Source organism: Meleagris gallopavo, chromosome 5 (assembly GCF_905368555.1).
Source record: "Meleagris gallopavo chromosome 5, MGAL_WU_HG_1.1, whole genome shotgun sequence".
NCBI lineage: Eukaryota > Metazoa > Chordata > Aves > Galliformes > Phasianidae > Meleagris > Meleagris gallopavo.
In genome coordinates, this window is record NC_139408.1 from 11,505,994 (window position 1) to 11,527,395 (window position 21,402).

General features: G+C 36.4%; 1 protein-coding gene across 1 annotated transcript in view; it reads left to right on the top strand.

The window, feature by feature from the left end:
* Positions 1-21,402, top strand: part of OTOG (otogelin) — a 94,685-nt gene that overhangs the window by 53,258 nt on the left and 20,025 nt on the right. The window contains exons 34-41 of the mRNA XM_010711107.3: positions 8,353-8,464; positions 9,318-9,397; positions 10,459-13,982; positions 14,608-14,776; positions 15,684-15,820; positions 17,227-17,316; positions 17,665-17,848; positions 20,594-20,814. Coding sequence (XP_010709409.2) covers positions 8,353-8,464; positions 9,318-9,397; positions 10,459-13,982; positions 14,608-14,776; positions 15,684-15,820; positions 17,227-17,316; positions 17,665-17,848; positions 20,594-20,814 — 4,517 coding nt within the window. The remainder of the gene's footprint in view (positions 1-8,352; positions 8,465-9,317; positions 9,398-10,458; positions 13,983-14,607; positions 14,777-15,683; positions 15,821-17,226; positions 17,317-17,664; positions 17,849-20,593; positions 20,815-21,402) is intronic.

A 21,402-nucleotide genomic window follows, 5' to 3' on the forward strand; every position in this document is an offset into this window, starting at 1 on the left:
AAGCAACTTCAGCTTTATCTATATTCCCACTCTCAAAAGCTCTACCTTTTCAGATGGTTAACTGCTAGCATTTCAAGTGCAGTGGAAATAGAGGCCTTTTCTTGGGGATCTAGTTGTCTGTTTCCCTAAAGTTAATTGGACTGCTGCATATTCAGGAGCTGTAATGGAGATTGCTGTGAGACTGTTTGGTTTCTACCTTCTGGAGAGATTCCCATTCCTGTAACAGTAATCACATTCCACTGAGTGTAAACATCAGAAACGTAGGCAGTGTTCTTAGGACGCTTTGTTGGAGCTGGATGCAGAAGTTGCTCCAGTGAGAACCAGTGACTAACACCATACGTTTAGGACTCTATAACTGATCAAACTTAGCCAGTTTTAGATTAGTAAGGAAAAACATACTCTTAAACTCTAGAGAACCATGTCCTGAAGTGAAGATGGTGTTAAAGATCAGAATGAGACGCAAGAATTTATATTGTCCTGTAAAGCAAAAACAGCAGATTATTCATGAAACTATCATTTGCATTATTGTCAGTTTGGGTTGATACATCAGATATTTCTAGTATATCTATGACTTTATTTACAAATCTTGATATCAACTACTACTTGCTGGCTCCCCTGGCCTTTATGTGGTATGTAAAGTTCCCAAATCATTGTAACTATTATTTTTATGTTCTAATGCTTTTTATTTTGTTGCAACTTTGAATGTAATGGTAATTAATTTGTTGGGATAGCAGAAGTATTTAAAAGGTGTTCTTGGTAACACAATTTTCTTAAATCAGTTTTTCATTCTCTGAAATCAAAACTGTTTAAAAAAAAAAAACAAAAGTGAAATATTTTAACAAATGAACCTTGCCTGGCTGTTTTATAGTGATCAGTTTGAATCTCTTGGCACAGGCAAATATGAAGCAAGCACTGACTTCTGTGACAGAAGAGGCCAACTGTATGCCTCGTGGAGCTTCTTGTTATCAAAACATTGAATTAAAGTGTTAATGGTAGCATTGTGAATCTGCTGCTGTTCTGTGTTGCATTATGATGACAGCCTAATGCAGCTGTTGAGTGGCACACTCCAACTTCTGAAAAAATGACAGATTTTGTCATTGCCAAATGCCTGTTGTCTCTTGACAAATGCTTGTAATTGCAGAGCTGTTGAGGTTTTTGAACAGCAGAGTTACAAGCTGAGCCTGTTACCAGGATGTTCGTACAGCATTTAAAGCAAAGAACTTTTTTTGGATGTAACAAAAATATCTCCTTTCGTCTTTTATCTTTGAGACAGGAATGAAGAAGGTTAAAACGTATTCCAATTCTCAGTGGTCATCCATTAATACAGAGTGGTATATCTTTTCAAGTGTGAAGTCTTTACCATTCAGTCATTATAGCAAAAAAAATTCTATCTATGCCAGTGGAAAACTAAAACAATTCACCTCAGCATGTGGGATCAGATCAAATGATCGAGGCATTTCATTAATCACCACATCCGAGGGCTTGGGTTTCAGAATTTTATAAGCAGAGAAACACAGGGCTCGAATCTTTCTCCAGTGTACGTTCACAAGGCCCAGCCTGCTGATGTAGGGTAATTACATGGTCTAAAAATACAGCAGCATTTGTTTTAGTTAATGGAAAAGTTACACCAGCTCCAGAGTGCACAGGCAAAAGCATATTGGGTTTCCTGCTGACTATTGTAAATGCTTTGCATATTAGATCAGAAACTCTTGAAGCAGGAACAGCTATTCCTCTGGAATCGGAGGATAAATATCAGGAGCAGAATAATAGGCCCAGTAAATCCCCTTGGCCAGAAAGTTCCTCATGAGACTTCTTCGTGCTCTGTGACGCACGTTCAAAAGGAAGAATTCTAAATGACCCTATCATCACAGCAATAGATACATGGTCATTGAAAGTCAGCTGACGAGTCACTTTTTTCAGTTTCATAGCAGTAAACATTGTCGCATTCAGATACCTTGAATATGAATTACGCGGACAGGATGGGCTAAATGGAAAGTGTTTTCCAGATATAGTCACTTCAGTTTTTTAATTGAGTTGTTTTAATTATGATTGGATTTCTTTGCCCTCCTTCCCACAAACATTTGAAAGTCTGAGTTGATAACGGAACTTGACTATCTAGAGTATGTGTATTCACAAGAAAATATTTATTTTCAGAAGAAAATAGCCTTTACATTCTATGCAGAGTTTTTTACAACCAATGGATTATTACTCATTAAGCTGAAAGAATACATTTAGTCTTACTTTAGTCTTCTAGAGACAAATGTTGCGCAAGAGCTGTCAATTCACATTTGAAATTACTAGTTAGGGGAAGTTAGGATGAAGAAGGAAACTGTTTTTTTTTTTTAATGCATATACCTGTAGTTTCCTTAACTTTTTTAATCATATTTCAAGCTAGTTGACTTTTTTATCATTCACAGAGTGATAATAACATACTTTACATTTTAATATCACTGTGGGTTAATATTATAAGAATGTGACTTTTTTTATATAAATTCTGTGGCAAAGTGTTTAGTGTTGCTAGCTGTGTGCTTTAGAAACTAAGTTGCTGTAAATGAAAGCCTGTCTCAGAATTTTCAGCAAAAATTAAAATCTCAAGAAGTAGGTGGGCATATGCTCACTGCACACAAGTATCTATCAGTGTTTGTGCTACACACAGGATGTTTTGGTTCTTTTTAGTATTTGTACCTTAACTGAAATATTCAGAAATTGTGCAAAACTGGAAATAAAAACATATACTCTTTTTTTTTTTTAACAAAATCCTCTTCCATCTTAAGTTAGATTTTATATGTAACATAGTTGACTGGCTAAATATCAACTTAGTTTTACCATTTCCATCAATAGAATTCTTTTTTTAACCCATCTTTTTTTAATTACAATGCATTGCTTTTAAGCTTAGTTCGAGCTCTAATACTTTGCCGGTCCCAAAGATCATGGCCTGGACTTGATACTGGATAATTATGAGCAACTCTTGTTGTACCTACAAATTGCAGCTATGACCATTAACACACCTTCTGTGTAGCTCTTAGAATTGAACTGATGTTCCCTGGAGTCATAACATCTTTCTTTCTTATACCACAAATACAAGCATTTGACCTCCTGGCTTTTGAGTGAGTTAATAGGAGGAGATTAGATAATTATGTTAACAGGATTATATTAATCTAACAGTATAATAAACTAAAGCTTAAGTATTTGAGGGGTAGGCAAATATTTCATTTTCAATTATGTTTTTGCTAGGCACTGAGTTCTTTTTTTTTTTTCTATGATATTTCCTTACATTTCTCATTGCAGAAACTGGAAAGTCATGAGCAGTTTGTTGGTAGTTTGTATGTGTTAAGTGGCTAGATAGGATTTCATGTTTCTAAACTTGTAGCTGAGGAGATTGGCAATCTGAGTTACTAAGCAGAGTTTTGCTGCTGTTATAAATAGAGGTAACTCTGAATCAGATTTTCTTCCTTCCAAATTATTTGAAGTCTGAGAAAAACAACAAAAAGTGTCAGATGAGAATGAAAGTTTAAATACTATTTTTCATGTTTAAAAAAAACTTTTATTCTGAATACAGTCTTTATAGTTCAAATCTTAGCTTCTTTCCACCCTCCCTCCCCTTTTAAAGTAAAGTGGAATTTTTTGAGTATAGCAGAAATTGCAAATATATCAAAATTCTGACAGTGGCAAATGTTGTCCTTGTGGTAGATGTCAATATAAAAATAGCAGGATGGACTTGTAAACTAGTAGGAATTGTCAAAACACACAAATTGTGGCAGGGTTGTTGTAATCAACATCACTAGCAGACTCCGATGTTATGAAAAATAACATTCTTTATTAGATCCAAGAATCATAGAATGGCTTGGATTGGAAGGCACCTCCAAGATCATCAAGCTCCAGCCTCCTGCTGCATGCAGGGCTGCCAACCTCTATATCTAATACTATAGACGAGGCTGTCCAGGGCCCCATCTAACCTGGCCTTGAACACCGACAGGGACGGGACATCCACAACCTCTCTGTTCAGCCTTTTCCATCACCTCACCGCGCTCTTGGTGAAGAACTTTCCCCTGATATTCAATCTAAGTCTTCCCTTCCTCAACTTAAAACCATTTCCCCTTGTACTGCTGTTATCATCTATCCTTTGAAAGAATCGATTCCCTTCCTGTTTGTAGGCTCCCTTTAGGTACTGGAAGTCTGCAATGAGATAACCTTGCAGACTTCTCAGGCTGAACAAGCCCTGCTCCTTTAGCCTGTCTTCACAGGGGAGGTGCTTCAGTCCTCTGATCGTTTTTGTGGCCCTCCTATGGACCCTCTCTAACAGCTCCATATAATAGTTGCTGTTTTTATTACCACAGACCTAAATTTGAAAGCCAGAAAGAACGAAGATCCTAAATGCTTCTCTGATGCTCTAGGAAGTGAGAAAATTATGTATAGGTTTGGGAACTATTTTTTAATATATTGTCTTTGGCAAAGTATATACTGTATTGATATGAAAGCTTTCTACAGGACCACAACACGTTTATATGTTTACCTCCTATTAGACAAAGTAAATGAGGACTTATTTAGTGGAATGATTGCCATCCAAGGTATACTTCACCATTTTATTAAGGATTTGCTATATCACCAAATAGAAGACGGTGCTGATAGACTTCACTGGGATGCACGTGGTTCTTTCCAAACGACGTGACAAATCATTTTGAGGAGCATATGCCTGATATAAGAATCATGACTCATTATCTGTAAACTGTGTATCATTTATCATTCTTTTGTTGGGAGTAAACTGTACATAGAATACAGTAAGCTCCTATTACTGTTTGCTGGTGGGGGAATTTAAATAGTATAAAAATGGGAAGCATGTGTTGGAGATGACTGATTAGCTTCCTGGGTAGCATGCCATTACACTGGTGAAATCCACAGTTTTACTGGTAAAATTTCAGCAGTAATCACAATTACTGAGCTATGGTATTTTCTGTAATTGGATTAGCAGTACTCTAGGTCTGACTGGCATGAAAGTTAATGTCTAAAATCGAGAGAGAGAGAGAGAAAGGTGTATTTCCGTCAGTTTAGGGAGGGAGAGGGAGCTTTAAATGGCTTTAGAGCATGTTTTTGTCATTTTTTTTTCTTATACCCTAATGACTGTGTATATTAAGATCATAATTTACATGCAAAGGTAGTGAAAATAGGCAAAAATATCTATTATGTTTAGAAATACTTTATTATTCTCTTGACTTGGTTTTGAGTTCATTGTAGTTCAGAACAAGCTTCTGTGCCTGTTTAAATTTCCCTTCATTTTCTGCTAGATCTCCATTTAGTGTAAGCTTTTCAAGTAGGAACTATTTTTTTAATTTTATTTTTATTATTATTTTTATGACAACTAGCATAGTTCACCAACGTGGTCTTTGAGCTGCTTAGGGATTACAGAAGTGATGCTGTCAACAGTGGAAAATTAAAATATGATGAATGATTAAACTGAAATTTGCATGATGCTGTAAAGGCATTTTCTCATAGTTGATATTAATGTATATATTTCACTATATTTGGTGGATTTACTGAGATGTACTGAAAACTTTTGAGACGCTGGAAACCAATTCATGGAATATATTCCAATCTTGCTGTGGTGATCTGGGCTTTAATGCAATTTACACACTACAAAAAAAATATACAACTTGGCATGTCATATTCAACTCCTTTGCATCTACAGACTAGTAAATTAAATGTCCATTTACAGCTCTCCTTTGAAAACAGTTCCTATGATAAGGGTCCTGATTTCATCTGTTGTCTCTCTTATGTTCTGCAGATGCAAAGGCAAAATTTGCAGAAAAGCATGATTTTTGTTAGTTCTTTGCAGAAAGTGGTATTCATAAGCAACAAACTATGTGCAGGTTCTCACTATTTCCTTCCAAGTCATGCAGCACCTGCAAAACTCCATGAACTTAATCTGCAGGAGTACTTGAGGCAAATGCGGCTATCACTTTGAGTCTAAGCTCTGTGAAAAATAGGAAAAAGTATGTCAGTTCCACACTTAGCAGTGTTAATTCAAGATCGCTCTTCTGCTAAACTTAGAAACTGTCATTCCTCATGAGGTTTATGTATGTTCTCTGAAAAGCTTGTGCATTTGTTGTTTGGAACTTTTTTTTTTTTACTGTTAGTGGTGAGGTTTATGACACGAGTTAAAAGTCATGGATCTGTCTGTGTACTTATCTCTGGGTAATATGAATGAGATTTCCTAGGTTGTACTAGACTATTCTGTGATTGCTGGTCCATATTAGGGTGATGATAACCTGTTCCAGTAAATCTTGGGTATATTGTTTTTCTTGTCATACATGATCTTCATGTGTCATTAAACCTTTTCACTTCGATCTGCCTTTTTATGCAAAGCTCCATACATCTGTCAGCAAAATGTGCAGAAATAATTCCTTTCCTCCATTAAATATACGTAATTTAAGTTGGCTTCACTAGAAGGGCTCAGATTAATTCAGTGAAGTGTACTTAGTTTTATATAGGAGTGTAATTATATAGTGCATTTGTTACTGTCTTTAAAGTCATGTTTTTGAAAATGGTGACAGTTTAAATCCTTGGATAGAACACCACTGTTGAAAGGATAACACTAGATGGCAACATGCACACTCTGACTATAAGAAGGATGTAGGCAGCTGAGTTTGAGTTATAGTTTGAAGAGAATTATTTTTTACTAAGAAGAAAGATATTTATGATTAATAATGACAGAGAACTAACTACCCATGAGTGCAGATGTCCAAAATTTGCAGGGAAAAGCAATTTCTTAGGATCTTCAAGGAAGAATGAATGTCTTCAGGAATGTCTTCAGGAAAGTGTAAAAGAGCTAGCCACAAAACTTGAAAGCAAAAAGATTTAAGACAAAAGCGGAAATTCTTTGTAAGCAGTAATCATTTATTTCTGATCATTAACAAACATTGTTCAATTGCAGTTAGACTTCATAGACTCTTAACCTCATAGGTCTAAAATCGATCTTAATACTCTGTTGTATATCATAGTAGTGGTCTTCTCTGTGTATAGACATAAGGGAGCTGTCACTGCCTTGCCTTGGCTGCTACAGGAGGGAGCTGTAGTGAGTTGTTGTAGTTCAGGTACCAATATACAGATGGATTGCTTAAGCCACACAGACTTGGAAGAGCCTCTTGGCTGTGCACCTAGCACTGACATGGGAGCCATTCTGCACACAAATGGGACGGGACTGTAGTGAAAAAGAAAACACAATGCATTTCAACGTGTAAGTGTATACATCCATGTGTGTTATCCATATGATTACTGAGAATTTGCTTCTCTGAGGTTTTATATTCAACCTATAACTGAGTCTGTTTATTTTTCTTCTTTACATTCATTCTGAATAAATTAATGAGCATTAGAACTGTAGTTGATCCTTACTTCCATTTATTTCCACTTTGAAGCTTAACTCTTTCTCCATCTGAACTTGCACTTTGAGTTTTAGTTATCTGGGCTTGAAGTATTTCAGTAAACACTATCTGCCTGCTTTAGATATTCTGAAGGCAAGTTGGGTAGGTACATGTGATTTGGGGTTTTTTTTTTTTTTTTTTTTTGAAGTATTTAGTTTGGAGAAATATTTTCATTTTTTCAAGTTTTTGTATGTGATCATGTCTGAGTTGCTTTGGCTTGTTAGGAGCGGTTAGGCATTTCAAGAAAACGATTCAAACCTCAAGTCATTTTGAGTCTGAAATTCTATCTTATACTGCTTCTGAAAAGATAAACTGTTAAGAGACATTGTGTTAAAGAGCCTAAATTGGCCTCAGATCAGATTATTTGGTTTTTTGTTTGATTTTTAAAATGCAGTTGCATCATACAAGTTATGCATCTTTTATCACCTGATTTTATACGCAGGCAAACCACTTTTATGATACACAGTATCATAAGTGTTAGTGCAGTTAGTGCATTGGTGTGGTACTGGTGCTTTTAATTTTGATTGTAATAGCAGTAGTTGTTCAGAATCTGTATCTTAATTTTTCATCTTGTTTGAATAACCCAAAATACAGATTCATTGTTGACATGGTTTTTAAAACATAAGAAAGCAGCGCTGACTTACCTGGCTTTATTTTCAAGTGGTAATATACAGTAAATGTGGGAAAACTCAGTGGCATGTTTTATCTCTGCTAAGAGTAAAACAGGTTGCAGAGTACTTTATACTGTGTGTAAAACTTTTTCATTTTAAGAAGAGCTTCACAGTTTGAAAAATCCTACTATTAATTTTGTGTAAAGAATGCTGGTAGAAACACTGAGTGTCCTAGAGCTGCAGTGAACTTGAGCTATCTTTCTTAGTGAGATGTGTGTATGTTTCTAGAAATAAATGAGATTAACAGATTTTGGTTACTTTTTCAGATGTACAATTTCTGTCACGTTCTGCATGTGAATGGCGTTATGATGCCTGTGCAAGCCCATGTTTCAAAACCTGCAGGGATCCTTTGGGAAAAAACTGTCAGACAGTACCAAAGTAAGACTTTGTAAATGTAAAACTTTGTAATTTGCATAATAATAGGCGTGTGAGTAACCAAACATAGGCTCAGTACAGAAGACTGTTAATTTGGAAGATGAGGAAATGAGGAGAGAATTGAAACTGCTGTAGCAGCTACATGAAAGTGAAGTTTCTAAATGCCACCACTATTAAGTATTGTCAGTATCTGTAATAAGTATTTGTAACTTTGAAACTGGAGAGTGCACTGATGTTAAAAAAAAAAAAAGTGATGTTTGTTTCAGATAGTTGTGCCCCTGTTTTTGTTGGCGTAGAATCACGAAATGTTTTAGATTGGAAGGGACTATAAAAATAATCTAGATTCAACTTTCCTACCATAGAAAGGGATACTTCCAACTAAATCAGGTTGCCTAAAGCCCCACTCACTGGCCTCGAACGCTTCAAGGAATGGAAAATCCACAGCTATTCTGGGCAACCTGTTCAATTGTCTCGCCATGCTCAACTATAGTGTTGCAACAGCCACATCTCTGCCTTTTCCCTTTGTGCACTGTGCTTTTCAGCAGGATTGAAACTTGTACTAAGTCTTGTAAAAGTGACATTTGGACTTTGGTTTGCAAAAAAAAGTTTGGCATTTTTTTAAGTAATAGTGTTTACAATGTGAACTTTCATTTCACAGGCTAATTGCCAAGTTCCTGCTTTAGCTTTGATCTGTGAGAATGTATGCCGTATCAATGACATTTTGAAGGAGAACACTGAAGTGATGAGAGAAGTGAGGATGTCTGCTAAAAAAGATAGTACAAATAGTGTTTGCCTGAAATTTAATTACTTGATCAAGAAGATAGTGTTCACCTAAATGATATTATTTTTCTTTTAGAGTGGAAGGCTGCATCCCGGCATGTCCTCTCAATATGTTGTTGGATGAAGTCACTCAAAGATGCGTGTATTTTGAAGACTGTATGTTTGAAAAATTGTGTATATTATGCATGATATATTTAGCTTGTTAATGCCTGAGGTGATATTTTAGTCAAACTTTTAAATAACGGTGCTTAAATTGGTATAACTCTGACCTTAGTCATTGCAAATCTTAAGATTTCATTGAACATGCAATTTAATTAAAATAGTTTAACTTTTCACAAATCTAACATTTTTACAATAAGGAAGATACTCTTCATAAAACATTTCAGTAACAGGAAATGTGAAGCAACTTACTGAAATTTACTTTTGAGTTCAGCACTGAATTTTCTAAGAATCATCAAGGTTTAAAAACAAGATTGAGTCCAATCACCCACCTATCACCAGTAGTTCTCTCTAAACCACATCCCTCAACATGATGTCTAAATATTACTTGGATACCTCTGGGGTCAGTGACTTCACCACCTCTCTGGGCAGCCCATTCCAGCACCTGACCACTCTTTTGGGAAAGCAGTATTTCCTAATGTCTAGTCTGAATTTCCCCTGGCACAACTTGAGGCCATTCCCTCTAGTCCTTCTCTAGTAATTACTAGAGAAGAGTCTGACCCTCAGCTCACTACAACTTCCCTTCAGGTAGTTATAGAGAGCAGTAAGGTCTCCCGTGAGCTTCCTCTTCTCCAGACTGAACAGTCCCAGCTTTCTCAGCTGCTCCCTTATAAGACTTGTGCTCCAGACCCCTCACCAGTTTCAGTGCCCTTCTCTGGACACACTCTAGGGCCTCAATGTCTTTCCTGGAGTTGGGGGCCCAAAACTGAACACAGTACTCAAGGTGTGGCCTCACCAGAGCTGAGTACAGAGGGACAATTACTTCCTTGTTCCTGCTGGCAACACTATTTCTGATACAAGCCAGGATGCCATTGTCCTTGGCACCTGGGCGCACTGCTGGATCATGTTCAGCTGAGCATCAACCAATTTTAGAAGCTTAAAGGTAGTTGAAAAGATCAAGTTATATAATGAATTGTTATATAATCTTTCTAGCTTCACTAGCTTTGTCTGTAATTTAGCTATGAATGTCAGACTACCATTTATTTGTCTGATTCCAGGCATTGAACCTGCAGATGGTACTTCACCTCTGCCTGCCAGCATTCAAACACCAGCAGTTTCCCACTTAACATTTAGTACAACTTTGGCAGCCATCGGTGAAGTGGTAACTTCATTTCCCTTACATGCAACAACGGACATGAAAACAACACTTGCTTCAAAGTTGAAACTCCCTGCAACTACAGAGAAAGCTAAATTTTCAGCTATCGCATCTAATACAACACTTCTAGCCGTAACTTTATCATCATATGTTTCCTCACAGCCAAGAGAAATGACATCAGCTGAGAAGATAACTACAACAGTGCCTGAGACAGCAAAATCTAATGTAAGCTTGTCTTCTCTTGTTGATGTTTCTCTGTTTCCATCTCCTGTCACTTCAGAAACCTCCACAAAAATACAAATGATCAGCAGTGGTTCCACTAAGCTTCTGAGGCCTACAGAACCTCTGATAGTAACTGCTCCACATGCAGTGTCTAGAAGCCCACAATTAGAAGGCCAACCAGTTTCTACTTTTATTCTTACTGGGACACCAATTACATTTAAAACAACAGAATTGCCAGTCAAAACTAAAATAGTGGAAATATCAGAAATAGCCACAGTGGCACTTCCCACACAGGAAGCACAAGTAAAACTAGAAGGACTTGCAACATTTACACCCTCTTCATTTGAATCAAGAACAGAAAAAACTACTGTGTATCAGCCCAAGGATTCCACATTATCACCTCTGGGTGTACGTTCATATACATCATCAGCAAACTTAACATCAACTTCAGAAATGACAAAAACAAGCACAGGCCAGTCTTCTACCACAGTACCTAATGTTACAGTAACATCATTTTCTCCTGTGATCACTACTTTGTCTTTGCTAAAACCAGTGTCTTCAGAAGTGAAAAAAACAGCAGTTGCTTTAACTGAACAAAGCACTAAGACTATACTTTCACCAGCATCCACACTGCCTTCATCATTAGGAAAGGCAATTACAGAACTTCCCAGTGAAAAGATTCACCACCTGACAGATGCTGTGGGGATACCTTTCACTACAACTCTAGGTCCAAAGACAACAACTCTGCAAACAACTTTGTTACCTTTTACAACTCAAGAAAAAGAAACTCCTGAAGTAACACCTCATGTGCAGCATACATCTAGCTCCCATTTCCTTCCATATTCACTGCATCATAGTTCTACAGTTGGAAAACCCATCAGTCTTTCTACAGGAAGGCCTTCAGGGTCAGTTCCTACTCCTGCTTCTCCAGCTTTGACTGAATTAAAAAAAACATTTAAAACTATGTCAACTACAGCATATCCATCATACATAGTTCTAAATTCAACGGAGTTCTTGACTATGTTATACACTAAATACCCTGTCTTGCCTGAGACTACCAGAATGCCACCTTCATTTGTTAAGGTAACTTCTGAAATAACATCACCTTTTGAATTAGAAGCAAAATCAACTGGAAAAACATTTACTGATTACAAGTCACCACTGGTTTTAAGTACGGTGAAGAAAAGCACTTCAGTGTATTCAGGTAGCATTGCCACATCAGCAATTAAAACCTTTATCTCATCAAAAGAAACTGCTACAGTTCCTTCCATATCTACAAAAAGAGAATTAGCTCAAACAATGTCCTTCACTGGATCTCCACATACTCTCCTTAGTGCGTCTGAAACAACATTGTTACCAACACAGCCTGATGAATCAGAAGAGGAAAGAATTACTAGCATCTCCACTACAAAGACACCTGTTTTTCCTTCTTCACCATCAAGCTCTCTAATCTCTTCAAATATTTCTCTTCCTTCACTGTCCATATATGAAAAAGAAGCATCAGTGACAGCTCTCAGTCCTGTGCATACATCCCATGCTGTACTTCCAGTAACAAAGTCTTCTCACACTTTCTCTACCTCTCAGCATCTAGAAGACCAATCAGTTTCTTCACCTTCTTTATCACAAACCTTACTGAGAGTGACAACCACACCAAAATATCCAGTAGTAGAAACTAAAGTAGCTCCTACTGCATCACAGTCTACAGTTGAAAGTGTAACGGTTGTGGTAAAACCTGCTACTGCTACAGCTCAGACATCTTTTGTTCCATCAACAGGAGATAAAGTTCCAGCACAGACCACAAAGGCTGCGACTGTACCACATCTTCCTACTACGATGGCAATGGAACTTGCTCATCAGACATCTAAGCCTTCCTTGACAAGTAAAAGCAGTATCTCAATTTACCAGCATCCTGAATCAACTTTAACAAAATCCACTGATCAGCCACGAATTCTATTAAGCACAACTGAAGCTACAGTAGAATCAACTTTCTCATCCTTCTTAACTACCTCACTACCTAAAGGTATTCATCCAAATGTATTATCTATCTCATTGGACCCTACACGAGTTATTTTACCAACTGAAAAAGAGTTAATTTTAACTGATTCAGTTACACAGCCATATGTACCAAGAACTACTGTTTTGCAGTCTACAGTCCCAGCTAGAAAAACAGCTGACATTATTTTTGGAACCAGTATTCTTCCTTCCTCACCAGAATTACTTGCAACTTCCTCCTCTTCAGCAACCATTGAAAAAGATGCCTTTCCTTCTATTTCCACGGATCATGGTCCAAAATCCACATGGCAGGTCCCAGTTACTGAATCACTTGTTTCAAGTGAAGCTCCTAAAACAACTACAACTTCATCTGTTTTATTACCTGAAACAACAGAAATTCCATTTGTGATGGAAAGTGAGTCATCCGTAGGTGCCTTTTTAACACCTGTGATTTCAACAGCATCCACGTCAATGGTTAAAACTACTACAGAGAAAACTGTTATGTTGCCAAAGCAAGTCACACTTTCAACCGCTGCCTACAGTTCCACTTTTCTAGCAACTACAGTGATTCCAGCTACTGCCCATTCATCACACGTAGCTTCAGGCTCTTCAACAATAAGAGGTACAGGGCAAAGCATTACTGCTCCATCAGCAACATCTGACAAAACAGAAACTGTAACAAAATCCACCACAACCTCGGTGAGACCCACCTATTTTTCTGTTTCTTCAAAATCAAAAGAACTTATGTTCCCCGATACTGAAAAATCAGAAGAGCTGGATGTCCAACCTGTCCACGCTCAAGATGTTGCCATTACCTCAGAAATACCTCAGAAATTTTATTCTCCATATTTCACAAACACAACTGCAGCTCCTTCTAATGTAAGTGTATTGATACCATTCACCATACATTCATCCTCTGAAACAAAACCTTTTTCTTCTGTAGCTGCTGCATCATTGGCCACTCAAACTTCCAAGCATGGAATAACATCTGAAGTACAAACACCTTCAGAGAGTTTGCTCTTAATGGTATCTGACTACCCAAATGATACTACAGCTCCATCAGTTTCCTCCTTTGCCTATTTATCTACCAAACCACTTTATGGTTTGCCTACAACAATTGCTGATGGATTGGCAACAGCTGAAGCCATGCCAGGAGTCATGCAGCCAGCTTCAGTGCTGCCTACAGAAACAGCAGCTCTCCAAACCTGTACAGTGAGTAACGTTATAACATTATTGCATTTGGTTTTGAATAAATCCAGGTTACTTTTATATGCTGATAAAACCATCATGTGTGAGGCATACTTTGATCCTCACGATTTAAATGTTTGCATTAAGGAGGGCTATTTGTTATTTTTACAGTTATATCTGTAAGTCTGAACAACTTTAATTGTGCATGATGATTTTCATAAGGGTTACAATTCACTGTGTTTTGAACCTCGGTTTTCTGAGTGTGACTGTTACAGGAATGTTTGGGATTGTTTTGGTAAAATGCAATGCTTCATGTAGTTCACGTACTTTGTATATCATGTAGCCTTCCTGTCCATACATCCACGTTACTTTCTTCTCAAATTCTTTTAATTAAAAGTAAACAAACAAAAATGTTCTGTACTTTACAGCAGGACAGAATTTTAAACTATCCTCAGAACGGTCAGATTTTCAATGATTCTCTTTGCTTAAATCTTCCACCATTGTTGTCATGAGGATTTATAAGTATTTGGTGCCTGAAGGATGTGAGCCTCTTTTATGAGCAAATACTATTGTGTTATTGTATTGTGTATTGTATTGTAATACTATTGTATTATTGTGATATTACTTGTGTCTTTTAAATATGTCTTAGCCACTCACAGAGAATGAGTGCATAAAATACATTTGCTTGGATGGACAACTGATTCAAGTTAATAAGTCGCAGAACTGCCCATACAATGCAACTCAACCTAGCTGTGGAATTTTAGGATATGCTGTTCAGATAAATGGGGACAAATGCTGTCCAAAGTGGGAATGTGCATGTAAGTTTTAATTATTTGGTTCTTTTGAAGTGAATTTGAGTAACAATTTAATATATGTTTAAGAAGGTAAAGCTCCTATAACCATGGTGAAGAAAAGAAAGATCTATATTGTACAGATTGTTGTTTAATTAAATTCATAATTCTAGTTCTGCATCCAGTTAAGTGAAATGAGAATGCTCCTTTAGTGTAGGATAAATATCTTAACTAGCTTCTGGTAACATCAGCAGACTTGTTTAGGTCTGACTTAGACCTGTCTTCTGTTTAATCAGATGAGATACAGTGGATATAGACAGTGGATTTTATGGGATATCTTGTATTTACTTCAGGGTGAGAAGTTAATTGTTAACAATTCATGGACTCTAGCAGCATAGCTGTACTATAGTCACTCCTACCAATTATGCAGAATTAGGCAGGATGAATCCTAACCTCAAAGAAAATTAAATTTAGTCCATAATAGCAAAATAGTCGTGGAGAGATGAGCAATGTAAATTTCCACTTATGAACTCCAGTCTCTAAAACAGAGCAGTATGACTGGAAAGAAGAGAACTTGAAACAAGATCTCCCTCCTTATGAACAAGACTGGAGAGAAACTAAAGATCTGGCATGGTTCACTGTCATCTGTGTTTTTGCTGGTTTAGGGTTTGTGAAAGTTATAAATTTATGCTGCTAAAAATTGTATGAATAGCAGAGCACTGTGGGTTGTCCCTTGGACTATGTAGAATTTGACTATGCTGTCCATTTACAGGGATGCAATAGTAATAAAATACATGTGAAAATGTGCTAAATATCTGAAACTGTACAGCAAAGAAGTTGGTCTTAGTTAGTTCATTGCTATATCTTCATATTTTGTTACACTTACAGAAACTCTAAAATAAGTGAGCATTTTATTTATTTATTTATTTTTTAGGTCGTTGCACAATTTTTTCTGATCTGAGTGTTGTAACATATGATGGAAATCGTTTGGCTTTATTCAAAGAAGCATCATACATTGTTAGTCAAACTCAAGATGAAACTATAGCCATCCATGTCCTTGATTGTAGAACGGTAATTATCATTTATCAACTAACGAAGGATGTTGAGTATTGTTAATAAGATGCATCTTGGGTATGATTCCTCTAATGTGCATCCTTTTCAGTAAAACTACTAGTATGTAATTGTGATAAATTATTCACTCCTTTGCAACGTCTGTGAATTATACTTGCACTTTTCAGCATTTAAGAGTTGGGTAGAGTTTTTTCAGAAGCAGCTGAAAGGTAGGAGACAGATTCATATTACCTTATTTTATGTGTAGAATAGACAATGTTGTGAGAGAGTAAGTGGATGATGTTAGTCACTTTTGTGAGTACCAAATGTAAAAAGTATTGATGTAGAGTGCTATTTTTTTGTGTATCTAGGTTTACTCAACTTTACTGCACTAAAGAGGATATATACAGCGCTAGAAAGAACTTTCCAAAGCAGCATTCACTCTCTTTGCATTTCATCAAGCTATACCTTGCAGAGTGAGGATTCACACACCAGAATTCCCTGTATTCATTCAGCACTAAATTGGTTTCAAGGCCAGTACAGTATTTAAATGCACCACTTTTCCATATTTTCATATGGAAAATTTACTGGAATGACCAATTTTGAGAGCCCTAAAAGAATGTAGTATTGTTATACTAAATTAGACTACCTTGCACATTACAGGTTTCAGACAGACGCAAGTATTTGCTATTTCAGAGAGGAAAGAAAAACCATACGGGAAGCAATTACAGAATATCCTATCCTGATGGATAGTATAGAGGTTGGCTTTATGTTGTGAAGAGTTAATTGCTCACGAGCATTTACATAATTCTTTTTAACTTCAGTTTCTTCTATGAAAGCTAGGTGATTCTGATGTCCATGTAGATGTTCATCTCAAAAGTTGGTCATGAATAGTATCTTATGAAAGTTAATTTCAGAAGCTCAGTATGATTGAAAGGAGAAAGCAGATCTGTTTCCGACTTTCAGAATTTTTGTTTTCCAATAGTATTAAATACTATTTCATCCTTTGTTTGGAACCTTGAATCTCAACATGTGCATGTATTTCTGATTCATTTCTTCTTTAAGATTCATTTGTCATATAAATTCACCAGTCCTTGTCCCATTTCTGCTCACTTTGGCTATGTAGTTCTTATTTTTCACTGTCCGAACAGATATTCTCCTGTATCTTTTCTTTTCCAAAATGAAAGAAATAAGAGGTGATACAACGCAGTTCATGAATGCAATAATATTATGTTTGTATATTTTGCAAGAATGCTATCTGTTAACCTCATAGACTGGACTTGAAAGTACAGTAATCAGCAACTTCCCTCTTTTCAAAATATGTGCAAACGATCCTCAATGTCCCAGTACCTAAAAATATTAGACAGCTAATGTATACGTTTTTATATGTTACAACTATGTTTAATAAATTTTTGCTTTCTCCACAGAATAATTCAAATTCCACTTCCTTGTGCCTGGCAATGTTGAATTTAACCTACGTATCAAACCAAATTATTATCAATCGTTTAAGTAGAAAAGTGAGTATTTTGAGGCTTTATTTTCCTCTGCAATGTAGATAGCATCTTACTTCTGTAATCATCAGCTGCCTTCTCGTGTGTGTACTGAAGATCAGAATAGGGCATGACAGGAAATATATTTCATTGTTACTACTTTGGAGTTTAAAACTGCTGGTAAATTCAGAGTCAAATTATGATAAAAGGACAGTTAATGAGGTAAGTCACAAAGCAAGGTATTTAAATGGAGATGAGCCTGACTTCTTTTGAAATTAGTTATGAGTTATATTCCTACGCTGTTGAAAATCCAGCCATAGTTCTTCTGCAGCATTTGGTGCCTGACATTTAAAATCTTCTCCATGTGTGTTTTAGATAACAGTAAATTCAAGATTTGCTTGGCCTACTGTTAGAAAATATGGATACAAAGTAGAGGATTCAGGCTTCATGTATGCAGTTGAGACCCCAACAAAAATCAAAATTCAGTGGTTTCACAACACGGGTGTGATGATTATAGAGTTTAATACTACTAGAGAACCAAAAGCTTTGGGACTATGTGGTAAGTATGGAAAACTGCAAAATTAAAGACATTCAGATGCTTTTCTAGGAAGGCACATTTTCCTAACTGTATCTTTTACTGGATATTGCTTAAAAGAGTTATTGTAGATTACTGCAAATTTTTTAGGTACTGTTAACATGAAATGATTCATAATTTTGGTAGTTGTTGACATTAAAGCTTGATACCTGTCAGTGTAATCACTTTTTAATGACAGTTCTGCCTTTAAATGTAGCCTGTTTGAATCACAAGCATGATTGCTGTAACCAAACCCAAATAAGTCAAGCATAAATCTATAATGTCAAATAAGGTCATTTAAAGATTTAGTGTTTGCTATCCATCTGATAGGAAGTGATATGTGCTATTTTCAGTATCTAAAGGTCAGAATTCACAGGAACTGTTAACTTGAGATAAGCTATTTTAGTTTATCTGTTAGAAGAAATAGTTTAGAAGGAATTTTTGTAATTGTAATGGGTTAAATAACCCTAATACTGCACTGTCTCAAGTCTGGTGAATCATCTCGCATAGTTACTTTCTCTTTTAACTTTTTTGAACTTGAATAATTTAACAGAGCAGTAGCTTTTGTAAGCATGTTTTTCTGTTGTTCTAAATCTTTACTGTGACACCTGAATCTGTAAATTTATCTGCTGTAATTTGTAGCTGGAAAACAAGGTTACAGAGTTCATAATTACAGTGGAAATCTTGCCAGTTTCAGAAAGGGCAAATGCCTGTAGCTCAATATCAAATACCAGTGATAGCTTGGTTGAGTTCCAAGTCCTGCAGACAGTAATGTGCTTCTTGTAAAGGAAGAGAGCTTAAATTTATTGCCATTTTGAAATTGGATTATTATCTGTAATTGCTTCTGTCTTTTTTAACATCATTCTTATTCTATGTGGCTGTTATTGTAATTAGATCAAACAGAAACAAGAATGTAAAGATGGTATTTTTCAGTACGTCTGATTCAAGCTATTCTTCAAAGTCTGTTTTGCCTTTACGTATTTGATTATTGTAATAGGGAGAATTAGAGACATTACATTCCTGGTATATGTGGCCCATTAACAAGGTAACAGCATACCTCTCTGGCTTCTTTGGAGAATGTGCTGTATTTTTCTAGTATTCATCTCTAATTAGGATTCTCTGCATAAATCTGCGCAGTGCTGTCCACTGGGACTCACCAGAACCTGCTTTAAGTGAGGTGGTTGCTCTGCACCTTTTCAGGGTAAATTAATCTATCTGAAGCTCCCGTGCTTGCTGTGTTACTCTGCTTCTTGTATTTGAGTTTTCTCAGAATGTCTTTAGGCTGCAGTATTCATATATCCCAGTTTCTCAGCTTCGTAGAAATGAAGGCACCATTACAGTTTTGTAGTATCAAGAATCACTTGGAAGGGTCTTTTTCTGACAGCAGTGTATTTTATAGTGACAGGCAAAGATGGCAATTGGTGAAGAGCTGGTGTGGGAGATGGGGGATGTCACAAGGGACCAAGAGATTTCTCTGTAGTAACACTGGTGGAACAGAGTGCAAGTGTGTCAGTGATGTAGGTGCAGCCAGATCCAGCCAAGCCAAATGCAAAATTTAGTTTTGCTGTGTTAAATCTTGTCAGTGTACAAGAAAGGTGGAAAAAGATAAGTCACACATGGTAGTAGTCCCTTTAAGCCAAGTAATTCCTCTTTGTGCTGTATAGGCTCACAACTTCAAAACATTCAAGCAGAAACATTTTTGGTTGATTAATATTTACAGCTCCAAAGGCTATTTTACTCTCAGAATGATTACTATTCTCCTTGATTGTCAGTGGCTTGCTCGTAATGCAAAATGCTCAAGCAGACCCATAATTATTGAAAAGATATCCTTAGAATTGCCATGAAAGTCTGCAGAAATATCAGAAGAATGCTTTCCAGAAGTCAATTACAAAATTATGAGCAATTGGGATGAGGAATAAAGAATGGGAGACTGATCTGTTATTCAGTTTTTGTGTAACTATTGGCTCTCAAAGATAAAGTATCAGCAAGATACTCTTGTAATACGTGGATGTTCCGTGTTGACCAAATCACTCTCTCTGTGTTAGGATTCTTGCTTCATTCCATAGTCTTTTGAAATTGGCAACTATCTTAATGTAAACAAAACCAAAATGTGATGCTGCCTTGTGTGAATCAAATACAGACAAGATTGCTTTCTTCTTGCTGCTATTATAAATGTTAGGCTGGAAGTGGCAAAAGTTACACTTTTAAGTTAGCTCTTATGCACAACACTGTCCAGAAGTGTAAGCAGAAGAGAGTATTAAATTTTTGAACTGAAATTCTCAATCTTAATTGGAATTTAACGAGAATTGCCTTTTCTGATAACATTTTTCATTTGTTGCTATACATGGTTATGCTTTGTAACCTTCTTTTATCTTTTTATTTCTTTTTTAACATGTATATTTTTTGTGCTCGTGCAACTGAGTGGTGAAGGTTGTGTGCCATTGCTGGGATCTCTGAACCTCTCTGACATGTGAAAGATCTTGTTTCATGCATGTGCAATTCACAGATTTATCTTCACTTTCACTTTGTGTCATTTATTTGCAGTTTGTGTATTTTGATCCTACTAGACTTTCCACATCTGTTGTGTTTTATGAGACTGTACATCTTTTGAAAGTTCCTTACTTATTGTAAGTTTCCTAAAGGAGCTTACTCTTTGAATGAGGTATTTCAAACGTACGTCAGAATAAACATTTGCAGCATTAACCAGCTTTTTCTTCTGTTCATACATAGGTTTTTGTGATAGAAGCTTGGAAAATGACCTGATGCTACCCAACAGGACAGTGTTAAGCAAAAGTGATGCTCCATCAACATTTATAGACAGCTGGCAAGTGCCAGACACATTAAAGTATGTTGGAGAAGACAGGCATCAGGAAACTAATTGTTCAGTCATGGACTGCTCAGAGTGCTTAAGACTGGTGTTGAACCAGACCTTCAGCAGCTGTCATCCTTATGTATGTTAACTATTTTGGAAGCTTACATTTTGGGAGAGATGCAGTTCTGATATACTTTTGTGTTCTTGATAATTTAATTAATGTGGAACTACATGTAACCACATCTGTGGAAAGAGATACATACTTTTCTGTATCTACAGTTGCAAGATAAAAAGAATTAAGAGAGCAGCAGCTTGGTAGGAGAGTTGCAGTAAGCAGCTGACGATTTCAGAATTCCTAATAAATCTCTATTAGTTTTGGTAATAGCATCTAATTTATAAATCAGTCCCAGAAAATTCACTTGGACCAACAGGATGTACAGCAAAGTAAAATAAAGTAATTTTAGTACTTCGCTCTTATTTAAACATTCAGTAATTTAACCAATTCCAAATCACATTAGATAATGTAAGGGCCTGAATTCTCAAAGGCTGTAGAGAGTAGGAGCTCCAGCTTAGAGTGATGAGAGGGTAGAACAGATCCTTTATAGCAAACTTACAGCAAAAAATAAAGTGTAAAAAGAAAATATTTATTTGTGTTCACACAAGTACTTGTATCACTTCAACTTTTGTATATTGTTGAGTTTGGTGAACAGGACACCAAAAGCAGACA